Here is a 15,265-nt window from a genome sequence, read left to right as displayed (position 1 = left end):
AGGTTGCCGTTTAGTATGATGTCAGGGCACTCCAGCCTGGGTAACAGAGTGAGATTCTGTCTCAAAAAAAAAAGTAAGTGTGTATATACACATATACATAAGGTTGTAATTGCCTGTCACTTTCCTCTCTCTCAAGCCCAGCAGAAGGATACTTAATCTGGAGTGCAAGGACCCTGCCAATCCACTGAAACTGTGCAACTATCTGAAGGTCTGTTCATGTATGGTTTTCATCTGGCCCTGAAAGAGGATCTGCCATTCAAAAGGCTGAGGAACTTGGTTTCCTTTAAAACATGTTAAATGTAACCTAAGATTTTAAGAGGGCCAACAAAGGACTTCCAGAGTCTTACTTACAGTGTTTCACCTCCTTATGTGCCCAGTCTCCCTGGTTTGATTCCCTATACTTGAGGAGCAATAGTCTGTCACCTGGGTAGAGTGACATGGCATCACAGCTCTCAGCAACCTCAAACTCTTGGCTAAAGCAATCCTCTTGCTTCAGCCTCCCCAGTAAGTGGGACTACAGCCGTGCACCATAATGTCCGGCTGGGTGTTTTTTTGTATTTTTTTGTAGAGACTGGGTCTCTCCCTTGCTCAGGCTCGTCTCTGAACTCCATGTGATCTCGGCCTCCCACAGTGCTAGGATTACAGGCCTGAGCCACAGCGCCACAGTATTTGTAATTCCATCACCAACAGAAGCTCCATTTACTACCTGTTTTATGATGGAAACCATCATCTAGCATCCCAGTTCGGCTGTTGCCTTTCTAACCAGCCAGAGCCATGGGTAGATCGTCTCTGTCATCCTCTGCATGAATGATTTCAAAGGGTCCGGTTTAGGGTTTCGACCCGAGGTGGCGGCGAAGACAATTCTCTCCAAGCTTCCGGAGGCCTCTCTGGAGTCAGGCCCGATCGTCCCAACAACAGCCCTCAGGAGTCGCACCGCCCAAGGTGGAAATAATAAGGGCCGTCATTTGCAGGGGAGCTGGGAGAAGAAAGCGGGGCACCTGGACCTGCCTGTGAGCCTGCACAGAGCACCCGGCCCCAGCCCGGGACTCGGCTCGCCACCCGCCCTCCCCTTGGGCCGACCGCCGCTGGCGTTACAGCCACTCACTTGGTAAAGGCCTCTCCCAGGTCGATCACGACCGCCGTCTTCTCCCCGCCACTCCCCAGGCCCTCGTAGAGCGGCATGGCGTCCAGGAACTCCGAGAGGAGGACCAGCGCGGACGCCGCGGCAGCTGGACTCGGCGCTCAGGCGTGGTGACCGGCTCGGCGCTCGGGGAAGGGACAGGGTCGGCGCTCGGGGCGGGGCGCGCTTGGCGCTCGGAGGGCGGGGCAGGGCGGGCTCGGTGCTCAGGGGGCGGGGCAGGGTGGGCTCCGCGCTCCGGCGTGGGGTGGGCTCGGCGCTCGCGGGGCGGGGCGGGGCGGGCTCCGCGCTCGGGGACGGGACGGGGTCTGCGCTCGGGGTGGAACAGGCTTGGCGCTCGGGAGGCGGGGCAGGGCGGGCTCGGTGCTCAGGGGGAGGGGCAGGGTGGGCTCCGCGCTCGGGGGTGGGGCGATCTCAGCGCTCGGGGGCGGGGCGGAGTCAGCGCTCGCGCAGTGGCGGCGGGGGCGGGGCCTCGTGCGGTCAAGGCGCGCCAGCCGGGGCTGTCCCAGGTCGTGCCTTTATTCTGTGTGGGCCTGGGTTCTGGCATGTACTTGTGTGCCGAGGACTAGGAAGGAGAAGGCCAGGACGGCCACGGGTGTGAGTGCGGAGCGCTGAGGGCCCCCAGCGGGGCGGAGCCATCTTCGAGGTCCTTCGCCGCTGGCGTCGCGGTCCTTCCCGCACCGCCCGCTGCCGGGGCCGCAGTCCTTCCCCGGGCCTGGCCTGAGTAGAGTTGGCGGGTGGATTTCTCTCGTGGCTCTTCCGGGGCCCCTGCCACCGCCGCCACTTTCCCGGAGTTTGAGGCCGGCGTCCTGCCTGTGATTTAATCTTCGCCGGAAACACCTGGAACAGGCGTTTTCTTTGTAGGAACCGAATCGCAGAGAGATTAACTTTCCCAGTGCGCGACAGCAGGGCGGGGGACGCACCTCACGGGTGCGCTAGAGACTAGTACGTACCGGCGCCGCTTTATTAGTAGTTCTTCTACTCAGAGTTTTTATTTAAATTAAAAAAAGCAGCTAAAGTAGTACCTATGATTCGCATCTATGGAGGATCAGTCAGAATTAGTTTAGTCACTTTCGTGGAAGGAACTTGTTTACTCTAAATGCAGGAGCTGCCGGACTATCGGTTCTGGAATACTACGGAAGCGGACTGTTTACATCTTTATCATGTCGCAGCTTTCTGTGACAGTATTTTCTTTTTTGCAGTATTTTTTGACAGTATTTTGACTTTTTTGACAGTATTTTCTTTTTATCTAACTAACTGTATGTACGGAGTGGAAAAGTTTATCAAAGGACAGGGTGTACAGTAAAGGGAAGAGGTTCGAGCGTAGATCCGTGGAGAACATCGGCATTCACTGTGATTGAATCGTGTCCCCGACCCCGAAATTCTTGCCCACTGGAAATCTTAGAATGTGACCTTTTTTGACGTAGGGTCTTTGCAGATGTAATCAAATTGGGATGAGGTTTTACTGGATTTAAATGGGCTCTACTCTACTGCCTCCTAACCAGAGTTAGTGGGATTGCTGCCATGTCTCTATGACTTTGGGAAGAGAAATGACCAGTTTTTTCCCAATGTGTCTTTTGTTACCTAAGCCTCCTGATAAAGGGTAGCTCTTTTCATCATAAGAGTTAAGGCTGTACAATTTGAAATTTGGACAGTGTGATGTTAATAAAGTTAATGTTGAGTCTAGTGAACAGTGACCCTCCTAAAGCAAATTGCTTGAGCTAGGAGGGTGAAGTTGGGAGGAAACTTCAGGAAGAGTTGAAGGGGATGAAACATTTTGCTTATTAGGGTCAGCGTGTTTGAATAGGACCCCTTATTCTCCTTCTGCCCTCTCTAATACCTCTGATCATCCTTTTTCTTACTTGTAAACGGTCCTGCTGTACTTCACAAGGTTATTTGTGAAGATCACCTAAAATTATGTTTCTGAAACTACTGAGAGTATAACGTGTATTCACCAGCTATATTTGTTTCCTAGGGTAAATAACAAAGTACCACACCCTGAGTGGCTTCAAGCAACTGACATTTATTCTCTGACACTTCTCTAGAGATGGGAAGTCAGCAAGGTCGTGCTTCCTGAAGGCCCAGGAGGCGGATCTTCTCTCTTTCTGGCTAGCCTCTGGTGGCTGCCAGCAGTCTCCGGTGTCCTTATCTTTAGTCAGTCTGTTCTCCACCTCTGTCTCACCTTCTTCTCTATATCTCTGCATTTCATATGATCTCTCTGTGTCTTCATGTTGTTTCTCTTCTGTGGGTGTCTCTGGGTCCAGATTTCTCCCTTGTAAGAACATCAGTATAGGATAAGCACCATTTTAACCCAGTGTGACCTCACCTTACCTTTATTACATCGGTGAAGACTCTAATTCCAAATATGGACACATTCTGAGGTTCCTGATGGAGAAGAATGTTGAGAAGGACACTGTTGAACCCTGCCCATCAGCTGAATGTTGGTATTCCACATGGATCTACTCTTCTTGCTGTATACTCTGCTTTAACAGTTTCTTCGGTTCCTCTGCATATAGTGAAAGATGGTGTTTCTCGAGTTCTACTTGCTATCTCTATTTCCTCTATGTAATGCCATTTATTCCTAACAACATTATGAGTTGAGATGATTATCTCCATTTTAGGACATGGGAGATATTAGAACCAAGAGAGGTTAAATAATGCGACCATGGCCTCTCAGCTGGTAAGTGGCAGAGCAGAAATTTGAACCAGTCTGGTAGTTTGACTCCAGAGCCCAAACTACATTGTGTAATTGTAAAGTAATAGTTATGCATTAATTTGAATAATTATATTTTATCATAGACCTGCATAATCTTAGAATATGAACTGACCTAAGAGGTTTTCAAGTCTAAGCTCTCCCCTATACAAGAGTTTGCTGTCCTGAAGAGAATTATCTCCCAAAAGGTTTCCAGTGATAAACAGCTCATGACTAGTTGGGATCTATAGGACCAATAATGTGCTCACTAATACAATTAGCAGTCAAAACAAAAACAAAGCCCTAAAATGCTGTAAGGATAAGAATCATTTTAAAGAAGTCCAACACCTTAGTATCTTAGTATAATGGACCTAAATTCAGGTCCTAACTGTTAACTTACTGACTCAGACAACTCTGTTCAATTCTCTGGGTCCCAGTCTCCTTGTTGGGAAATGAGGAAGTTGTGCAAACGCTAATATTCTGAACCAGGTTGGGCTGGAACCTATATCTCTCTAGCTGACACCTCTTGTTCTCCCCTAGGCCCCCACCCCTTTTTTCCAAGCCATTCTCTTCTAATTGTCTTTCATGATCATGATTTTCAGGCCATTTATGAGCCTATTTACCCACCTCTGGAATTCTTCTATTTAGTTAATGTGACTCATAAATTACACAACACTGAGGATACATCTGAAAAGTTCATGGTAATATGAGTTTCAGCTTTCTTGCTCCAGCTGCTACGCTTTGTTAATGGGTAATGGTGGATTTCTTTTGTTTGGTTTTAGTCATATTCCACTGTTGCTTGAGATTTCTTCCAACTTGCAAATAAAAACTTAATTTGCACCTAAATTTGGAACTGTTACATTTCATACAGCTAGTTTTGGTCCATTATTCCAACATTTCTGTACCTCTTTATTTTATTTTTATTTTATTTATTTATTTTATTCTTTTTTTTTTTTTGAGATAAAGTCTCACTGTGCCACCCTTAGTAGAGTGCAGTGGCATCATAGCTCACAGCAACCCCAAACTCTTGGGCTTAAGTGATTCTCTTGCCTCAGCCTCCCAAGTAGCTGGGACTATGAGCACCCACCACAACGCCTGGCTATTTTTTTGTTGCAGTTGCCACTGTTGTTTAGCAGGCCCCGGCCAGGTTTGAACCCATCAGCCTCAGTGTATATGGCCAATTCCGTAACCACTGTGCTACAGGTGCTGAGCCTCTCTTTTATTTTTTGAGACAGTCTTACTCTGTTGCCCAGGCTAGAGTGTAGTGGTGTCATCATAACTCACTACAGCCTCAAACTCCAAGGCTCAAGCAGTTCTGCCTCAGCCTCCTGAGTAGCTGGGACTACAGGCACACACCACTATGCCTGGCCAATTTTTCTTTATTTAGTAGTGACATGGGTCTCAATGTGGCTCAGGCGGATCTTTCTCAGGCTGGGAGCATCTCACCCTCCCAGAGTGTTAGGATTATAGGTGTGAGCCACTGAGCCAGGTCTTTTTTAATCAATTCAACATACTAATTATAGGGCAGTGCCTATAGCTCAGTGGGCAGGGTGCTGGACCCATATACCAAAGGTGGCGGGTTCAAACCTGGCCCTGGCCAAACTGCAAGAACAAAAGAAAATATCCAGGCGTTGTGGCGAGTGCCTATAGTCCCACCTGCTCAGGGGGCTGAGGCAAGAGAATTGCCTAAGCCAGGAGTTGGAGGTTGCTGTGAGCTGTGTGACACCATGGCACTCTACTGTGGGCTATAAAGTGAAACTCTGTCTCTACAAAAAAAACAAAAACTTCCCAAACCTTTATGAGGCTGAAGGAATCAATTACTACTACACCCAATAAACTGGATTGTTGACAAAATATATATATATATATATATAATAGTGTTGCCCACAAGTTTGAGAGGCATGCTTTCGAGGTTTTCATTCTTTCATAAATACTTATTGACGGCCTATAATGTGCTAGGCCCAGAGATCTTTCATAAATACTTATTGATGGCCTATAATGTGCTAGGCCCAGAGATCTTTCATAAATACTTATTGATGGCCTATAATGTGCTAGGCCCAGAGATCTTTCATAAATACTTATTGATGGCCTATAATGTGCTAGGCTCAGAGATCTTTCATAAATACTTATTGACAGCCTATAATGTGCTAGGCTCAGAGATCTTTCATAAATACTTATTGATGGCCTATAATGTGCTAGGCCCAGAGACTATAAGAATAGGAAAGAATGGTGTCTGCTTACAGACTACACTGGGGAGACAGACGCATAAAGTAGCAAATGCTGTACTGAAAATACTGGGTATCGATAAAGTTCATGCGCAATTTAAAATAGTTGTTTATTTACGTACACCCTGTATATGTAAAATGTTAACGGAAACGGGAAGAGACCATTCAGCTGCCCAGGATTAGTGAGAGTAGTGAAAGACTTGGGGCAGGACCCCCCACTCTGCCCTGAGCTCTGACGACCCCAATCAACCACAAGAGACGGCGCTTGATGCAAATAGCAAGAGGATTTTATTCCAGCATGCTGGGGCTTGACTCGCAACTCTTTTAGGAGCCCAGGAGTCAAGCCCTGAACAGCAGGTTTTATAAGCTTATAAAGGCAAAAAGCACAAAGTAGGGAGGGGTAGCAGACATAGCAGGGGCTTTAGGGAGGGGTAGCAGACATAGCAGGGGCTTTAGGGAGGGGTAGCAGACATAGGGGCTTTTCCAGATAAGAAGAACTCTGGTTCATTACTCATCTGTCTTAAGACAAGATCAGCAGTTAAACATTTGCTTAGCTTTTTTCTTTCAGAACCAGTTACCGGTTATCTGCTTCAGCTCGGGGCTATTTCCTAGGACAGTTACAAAAGGTCACATTCTTATGGTAGGGGGCGAGGGTGCTGCTACATATCTGGTCCCCCCCCCCCCCTTTTGGATTTGGTAGTACTTTCCTTCAGTTGTTTCCGGAAGGTGATGTTCATTCATCCATCTTGAATTTAAGAGGATACTTTGTTAGACACTGGTGGTACAAATACAAAAAATTTCTGGCCTCAGGAGCTTATAGTCAAAGGGGGATAATCACACAAATAGCTTTTAAATAAACTATTGATAAAAGCAAATGCTTGCATGATGCTTTCCAGGCAGTCTGGGAGCAATTCAAAGTTTTGCCTAGGAAGGTGGAAATGAGAAATACTGTATGTAACAATCCCCTTCCCTCTGAGGAGAGGGATTGAAGGTTTACTTGGTCAGCAGTGGCCAAGTGATTTTATCAATCATGCCTATGTAATGAGGTTTCCATAAAAACCCAAAATGATTGGGTTTGAGAAGCTGCCAGGTTGGTGAGCAAGAAGAACACATCACACATCTGTGTGCCAGGAAGATGGTATATCCCACTCCATGGGGTCAAAAGCTCCTGGCTTTATCCCATGTATCTCTTTTGAGCCTTTGTAGTAAATGAGTAAACTAAAAAAATAATGATAACAGGGCACAATACATGAAATCTATGTAGAAGCTTAATTGTAGTTTTCCAAGGGAGAGCTATAAGAATATTTCAGCCTGACAAAACTGCACGTGGCAGTGGTTTGTAGGAAATTTGGGAAGGCTAGAAGTTTGGTGATGTGCTGTCATTTGTCTGGAAGTGAAGGAGCTGCATCATAAACCCCTTACAGACATAGGAGGGAGTGTGGACTTTACCCCACAGGCAGTAACTATTCAAGATTCATTATGTAAGGGAGAGACAATGTCATATTTGTGTTCCTTTTGAAGTGGGACAGACCAGGATGAAATGGAGAGGGCTCAGAATGGTGGTGAGAAACCAGTTTGCAAGTATTGCAAGAGTCCATGAGAGAAATGACTGTGTAAGCCAAGGCAATGGGATGACTGGGGGAGAGCACCTGTGACTCAAAGGAGTCGGGTGCCAGCCCCATATACCGGAGGTGGTGGGTTCAAACCCGGCCCTGGCCAAAAACTGCAAAAAAAGAAAAAAATTTTAAAGAGGACAAATAAAGATGTATCTGACATACAAAAACTAAAAATAAAAAATTCCTTCACTCCAGTAGAAAATGTTAACGGAGTGTCATGGTACTTGTAGGAATGCTCTAGGTGCTTGGAATCAGTCCAACAAAACCTACCAAGATTCTCGTCCTTTGAGATCTACTTAGATTTCATGTATTGTGCCCTGTTATCATTATTTTTTTAGTTTACCCATTTACTACAAAGGCTCAAAAGAGATACATAGAGTAAAGCCTTGGAGAACTGACATTCCAGCAGAGGGAGATAGACAGTATATGAATGATGTAGTGTTAGAAGATGAAAAACTTTTAATAAAGTTATGGCTTCTTGTTGGATGAAAAGAAAAAAAAAAAGAAGATGAAAAACTTTTTTGTTTGCTTTTGTTTTTTAGAAAGAGTTTTTAGAAAGCTTTTTGTTTTTAGAAAGTGTTGAAAGGCGCATCCACAGTGAGGGACAGGACAGATTTTAATACAGAATAGGGTGGTCCTTTGAAATATGCTTGTTCATTTAGGGCTTATCCCATATTCTCAAATTGAATGAAAAAAAAACACCTTTAAGATACGTATGAGAAAATAAAAGAAATTTAAATTTGAAGCACTTGAAATCATTTATACACTCAAAGGTTATAGACAAAGAATTTTTGTATGTGTTTCATTTTGAAGTGGAAATAGGATTAATTAGGGAATAATAATGTATATGTGACAAATTATCTTTAAAATGTTATCCACATGGAAGAAGATATAATTTTTATCAACAATAACATCACAATAAAGCAATTCTTTTGTTGTTGCTCTCGGTAGAGTGCATCACAGCTCACAGCAACCTCCAGCTCTTGGGCTTAGGTGGTTCTCTTGCCTCTGCCTCCTGAGTAGCTGGGACCACAGGTGCCCGCCACAACGCCCGGCTATTTTTTGTTGCAGTTTGGCTGAGGCCACGTTTGAACCCCCCACCCTCAGTATATGGGGCTGGCACCCTATTCACTGAGCTATAGGCGCCGACCCAGGATAAAGCAATTTAGAGCTCTTCTCAACATTTGTGTTAGAAAAAAAACAAATATTCTGATTTAATCAACTGAAGTTACCTGTTCCTGGCAGCTTTATAGTTCCAGTTATATTAGTGCATCCTTATTAATCCTTTCTGAAGTACAGAATTTAATCAGAATTGCAGCTTTCATTCTGTAGCTTTATTTTTCAACTTATATTACTGATAGGCTAAAACAGATGGCAGTGTTCAGCCATCAGATTTGGTCTATAAATAGCTCCTCAGTAACGACGGAAGGAATTCATACAATTAGAAAAGGATATGATACAGGAAAATGGACTGAGGAAGAATGGACATAGTAAATATCAATGATCCATAAAAACTACTTAAATATCTATGTTGACTAAGCCTCATAAAATTTTACAGTCATAGTGAAAATTAGGCAAGGCAACAAACCTGCAACACCTAGCTTTTAATAATCAGCATTTCTCCATAGTTTTTTTTGTTTTGGTTTGGTTTTTTGTAGTTTTTGGCTGGGGCTGGGTTTGAACCCACCACCTCCGGCATATGGGGCCAGCTCCTACTCCTTTGAGCTACAGGCGCCGCCCTTCTCCATAGTTTTTAAGGTCTATTTTTCTTCCATTTAGTTTTTGTTGCATTACTTTTAAGCAAATTGTAGATATGTCATTGCTTTCCTAAATAATTAAAAAGTGCTTTAAAAGGGGGCTCCTTTTTACATAACCATAAAAAATGTAAACATTTGCCAAAACTTTTGAAACATAGCTGTGAGGAACTTTGTTTTGGGGGACAGGGGTCTTCATTGCCCAAGCTTTTAAAATGTTATCCACATGGGAGAAGATATAATTTTTATTTTTATCAACAATAACATCACGATAAAGCAGTTTAGAGCTCTTTGCTCAAATTCCTGGGCACAAAGGCTCCTCCTGCCTTAACCTCCTAAGCAGCTGAGATTTACAGGCATGTGCCACCACTGGTCTTCAGAATTCTTTCTCCTTGCAAACTCCGACTGACTTAAGCCTTTCTAACTTTCAGGTAGTTCTTCCTCTGTCACCACCATAAACAAATCATACTTCATTAAAACTAATGTTTATGTACTTTGGGGGGGGGCAAAACAAGTTAAAGTATAACCTTTATATACAATTTCTTGTATGTATATATGCACTTGCTTTTAAAAAAGTAGTACTATAAGAATTTTTTTAAGAAGCCCAAAGGCTGGCTGTACACAGTGGCTAACTCCTATAGTCCTAGCATTCTGGGAGGCTGAAGCAGGTGGATCTCTTGAGTTCAAGAGTATGAGAAAAACCTGAGCAAGAGTGAGAACTTGTCTCTACCAAAAACAGAAAAACTAGCTGGGCCTCATGGCTGTTGCCTGTAGTCCCAGTCACTAACTGGGGAGGCTGAGGCAGGAGTATCACTTGAGCCTGGGAGTTTGAGGTTGCTGTGAGCCACAGCCCTCTAGCCTGAGGCAATACAGTGAGTCTCTGTCTCAAAAACAAAAGAAAAAGCCTATGGCTTCTCCGTGTATGTGACCGGTGCCACAACCACTGTGCTACAGACTAAGCACAGTGGTTACAGCGCCGGTCACATACACAGAAGTTGGCAGGTTCCAACCTGGCCCCAGCCAGCTAACCAACAATGATAACAGCAACAAAAAAATAGCCGAGCGTTGTGGTGGGCGCCTGTACTCCCAGCTACATGGAAGGCTGAGGCAAGAGAATGGCTTGAGCCCAAGAGTTTGGGGTTGCTGTGAGCTGTGACACCACGGCACTCTACCAGGGGCAACACAGTGAGACTCTGTCTCAAAAACAAATAGACAACAACACCACCACCCCCCCAAAAAAAAAATGAAGAAGAGGAGGAAGCCCAAAAGAATGTGTGGAGATACTCTGTAGTAGAGAGTGAGTGAGATTAAATAATGACAGTGGTGTGAATACTTAGGCCAAAATGTTTATAAAACAATAACCATGTAAATGGTTCTATTTTCTTACAACAATTATAAAAATTCTTTGATTGAAACTGAAACCAAGAAATAGAACCAATTTTTGTAAGTATTTTTAAAATAACAAAACATTATTTTATTACCTACATGTGTCCTTTTCCTGGTATTCTTCCTTCTCTGTGCACATCCAGATTTTTATCGGTATTATTTTCCTTCTGTCTGAGGATTTTTCTTAACATTTCCTTTAGTGTTTGGAGCTGGCAATGGGTTTTTCTAGCTTTTGTGTGCAGAAAAAAAATCTTTATTTCACCTTTGTTTTTTTTTTTGAGACAGAGCCTCAAGCTGTCACCCTGGATAGAGTGCTGTGGCATCACAGCTCACAGCAACCTCCAACTCCTGGGCTCAAGTGATTCTCCTGCCTCTGCCTCCCAAGGTAGCCGGAACAACAGGTGCCCGCCACAACACCCGGCTATTTTTTTTTTTTTTTGGTTGCAGCTGTCGTTGTTGTTTGGCAGGGCCCGGGCTGGATTCGAACCTGCCAGCTCAGGTGTATGCTGCTGGCCCCTTAGCCACTTGAGCCGATATTATCACTGCGTATAGAGTTGTAGGATGATAGTTTTTTTCTTTCGGGGCTTTACAGACATTGCTGTCTCATGGCGTGTTGTTTCTGGTGAGCGTTTGTTGTCATTCTTACTTCTGTTTCTCTGTAGTGCCATTTTTCTCAGGTTGCTTTTAGGGCTTTCTCTTTGTCACTGGTTTAAGGCAATTTGATTATCATGTTCCTTGGTGTAATTTGAAGCATGTGCCTTCATGTTTCTTAAGTTTAGGATTGACTGAACTTCTTAGATCTGTGGGTTTACAGTGTTTATCAAATTCGGAACATTTTTGACCTTTGTTTCTTGTTCAAATAATTTTTTCGTATCACTCCTTCCCTTCTGGGTACTCCAAGTATTCATAGATCTATGTTAGTAGGCTCTTTGAAGTTGCCCCACAGCTCGCTGATTCTTTTTTCTTTTTATTATATTTTTCTCTGTGTGTTTCTTTTTAGATAGTTTCTACTGTTTTGTCTTTAAATCCTTTAAATCCATTAAATCCATCTTTTCTTTTGTTGTGTTTGTTCTGCTATTAATCCCATCCAATGTACTTGTCATCTCCACATTGTATTTTTAATTTTTAGAAGTAACAATTTGGTGCCTGTATTCGGCAAGAGAATCGCCTAAGCCCAGGAGTTGGAGGTTGCTGTGTGCAATGTGACGCCATGGCACTCTACTCAGGGTGATAAAGTGAGACACTGTCTCTACAAAAAAAAAAAAAAAAAAAGAAGAAGAAGAAGAAGTAACAATTTGGGTCTTTATTTTGGTATCTTTAATGTGGTTTCCTCTACCTTCTTGAACATACGAGCTGAAATTATGGTAACTATTTTAATGTTCTTGTCTACTAATTCTTTTTCTTCTGAGACAGAATCTCACTTTGTTGCCCTTGGTAGAGTGCTGTGGCATCACAGCTTACAGCAACCTCAAACTCTTAGGGCTCAAGAGATCCTCCTGCCTCAGCCTCCCAAGTATCTGGGAATACAGGCTCCACCATAATGCCTAGCTATTTTTAGAGATGGGGTCTCACTCTTGCTCGGGCTGGTCTTGAACTCCTGAGATCAGGCAATCCACCCACCTCAGCCTCCTAATGTACTGGTGTGATCCACAGCACCTGGCTGTGTAATCTTTTTATCTGTGTTCTTTCTGGTTCTGTTTCTATTAACAAATTTTTCTCCTTACTCTGAGAAATATTTTTCTGAGTTTTTTGCATGCCTGTTAAGTTTTGATTGAATGATAAACAACATCAGTTTTCATTGTCAGATGCTGTTTTTTTTTTTATTCCTTACAATATTCTTGAGCTTTAAGTAACTTTAAAGAAATTAAGTTACTCAAAAATAGTTTGATCCTCTTGGGTCTTTCTTTGGTAGGGCAGCCTTTAATCTAGGGCTAATTTTTCACTACCAGTGAGACCAGACTTCTCTGAGTAGCTTTCTGATCCCCTACGTATTACAGATTTTCAACTCTGATTGGTGAGTGCAACTCTTCCTGGCTGAGTGTGAGCTTCCAGGAATTATCCTTCCTTTACTTTTCTGGTGGTTCTTTCTCTAGCCTTGAGTAGTTTCGTCACATGCTTGTAGCTAAAAATTCAGAAGGAACTCTGAGTTGATGGCCAAGCTTGCTCCGTGCAACTTTCTCCTCTTTCATATTGTCCTCTGTGAATTTTATTTGCCTTCACCTTCCTAAGTTTGAGCTTTATCCCCACTGGGAGTGATGGATTCTTCCTCCCTTTGCGGTACCCAGACAAGTTGGGGCAGTCACAGGGCTGACCTGGCCTGCTTCCCTTCTTTCAGGGATCATTATCCTACACCACCTGTTGTCCAGTGACTGAGAAACAGACACATATATGTCTTATGCCCTGTTTTTAGTCTTTTAAAGTAAGAGGGTAAACACAGTCGCTGTTACTCCAACATGGCTGCAGCAGATTCCTTCCAGAAACTGATTTTGAAATTGTGGAGAGCTGGCTGAGAGCCAGCAGGGCCCCTGCAGCCTGGGGAACATTCAGGGAATGAACCTCCAAGTGCTTCTCCTCTTTTCCCAAAACAACCATATTCCTTTCTTCTTGCTCCCCCTGCCAGAAGTCATGTAGCTCTTTCTTTGTCTAGTTAATTTATTTTTTTTTTTGAGACAGAGCCTCAAGCTATTGCCTTGTGTAGAGTGCTGTGGCATCACAGCTCACAGCAACCCCCAACTCCTGGGCTCAAGCAATTCTCCTGTTTCCGCCTCCCAAGTAGCTGGGACTATGCCTGGCTATTTTTTGGTTGTAGCCGTCATTGTTGTTTGGCAGGCCCGGGCTGGATTTGAACCCACTAGCTCAGGTGTATGTGGCTGGCACCTTAGCTGCTTGAGCCACAGGCGCAGAGCCTATCTAGTTAATTTTTAAGAACTCTGCAGAGATCCTTGTGATCTTTCCCTTTTCACTTCTTATCATATGTTAACAAAGTTGAGTAGAAACCATTGACAGGATGATTTGTCTTTATTAAAGTCATTTACGTTTTCCAATCATAATGTAAGACCAAAGATATGTCTTTTCTCTATGCTACTTCCCCGTAGAAGACGCTGTACAGATTCTATTAAATAAAGCTGATTTTGTGCTTTAGTGCTGGCTACAGCCATCAGCTCAGTCAGACCTCCTGATCCCATCTTTCATCTCAATGTCTTCTCTTGTGTTGTATTTTCCTCAGTTCCTGCCACTTCCACTCTGGTTCGCTCTCCTTCCCCATGCTGGTTCATGATAGAAGTCAACATTCTTCCCCCCCCCCTTCCCACTTTGTTCCCCTCAGTACAGTGCTGTAACATCACAGCTCACAGCAACCTCAAACTCTTGGGCTCAAGCTATTCTCTTGTCTCAGCCTCCCAAGTAGCTGGGACTATAGGCACCCGCCACAACACCCAGCTATTTTTTAAAGACAAGGTCTTGCTGTGGTTCAGGCTGGTCTTGGAACTCATGAGCTCAGGGAATCCACAGCTTTGGCCTCCCAGAGTGCTGGGATTATAGGCATAAACCACCGTGCCCTGCCCAAAGTTAACATTTCATAAAATAGTAATATCAGAATCTATTGCTACCTAACAAATTTCCCCCAAATTTAGTGGCTTTTAAAACAATCATCATTAATAATAATGGATGCCACAGAAATACAAGGGATTATCTCTGAATACTATCAGAAATTCTATGCCCAGAAATTTGACAATATGAAGGAAATGGATCAATTTTTTTTTTTTTTTTTTTGTAGAGACAGAGTCTCACTTTATCACCCTCGGTACAGCACTGTGGTGTCATACAGCTCACAGCAACCTCTACACCTGGGCTTAGGCAATTCTCTTGCCTCAGCCTCCCAAGTAGGTGGAACTATAGGTGCCCACCACAATGCCCAGCTATCTTTTTTTGTTATTGCAGTTTGGCCAGGGTCAGGTTTGAACCCGCCACGCTTGGCATATGAGGCTGGTGCCCTACCCACTGAGCCACAGGTGCCACCCAAAATGGATCAATATTTGGAATCACAACCTCTCCCTAAACTTAGCCAGGAAGAAAGAGATCACCCGAACAGACCAATTTCAAGCACTGAGATCAAAGAAAAAATAAAAAAATCTCCCAACAAAAAAATGCCCTCCTCTGGATGGATTCACACCAGAATTCTATCAAACCTTCAAAGAAGAGCTTATTCCCATACTGCAGAAATTATTCCAAAAAATTGAAGAGGAAGGAATCTTCCCCAACACGTTCTATGAAACAAACATCACCCTGATACCAAAACCAGGAGAAGACCCAATTAAGGAAAACTTCAGACCAATTTCACTAATGAATATAGATGCAAAGATTCTTAACAAAATCCTAGCCAATAGATTACAGCTTATCATCAAAAAAGTAATACATCATGACCAAGTAGGTTTCATCCCAGGGATACAAGGCTG

At 43.8% G+C, this 15,265-nt stretch overlaps 1 protein-coding gene across 1 annotated transcript in view; it reads right to left on the bottom strand.

Moving 5' to 3' along the window:
- ACTR10 (actin related protein 10) overlaps positions 1-1,311 on the bottom strand; it is a 36,039-nt gene extending 34,728 nt beyond the window's left edge. The window contains exon 1 of the mRNA XM_053602354.1: positions 1,106-1,311. Coding sequence (XP_053458329.1) covers positions 1,106-1,182 — 77 coding nt within the window. The 5' untranslated portion in view covers positions 1,183-1,311. The remainder of the gene's footprint in view (positions 1-1,105) is intronic.
- Positions 1,312-15,265: the final 13,954 nt, after the last annotated feature.

This window comes from Nycticebus coucang, chromosome 9, assembly GCF_027406575.1.
Source record: "Nycticebus coucang isolate mNycCou1 chromosome 9, mNycCou1.pri, whole genome shotgun sequence".
Lineage (NCBI taxonomy): Eukaryota > Metazoa > Chordata > Mammalia > Primates > Lorisidae > Nycticebus > Nycticebus coucang.
The sequence above is the reverse complement of the archived record's forward strand: the minus strand, read 5'-3'. Positions and strand labels throughout refer to the sequence as shown.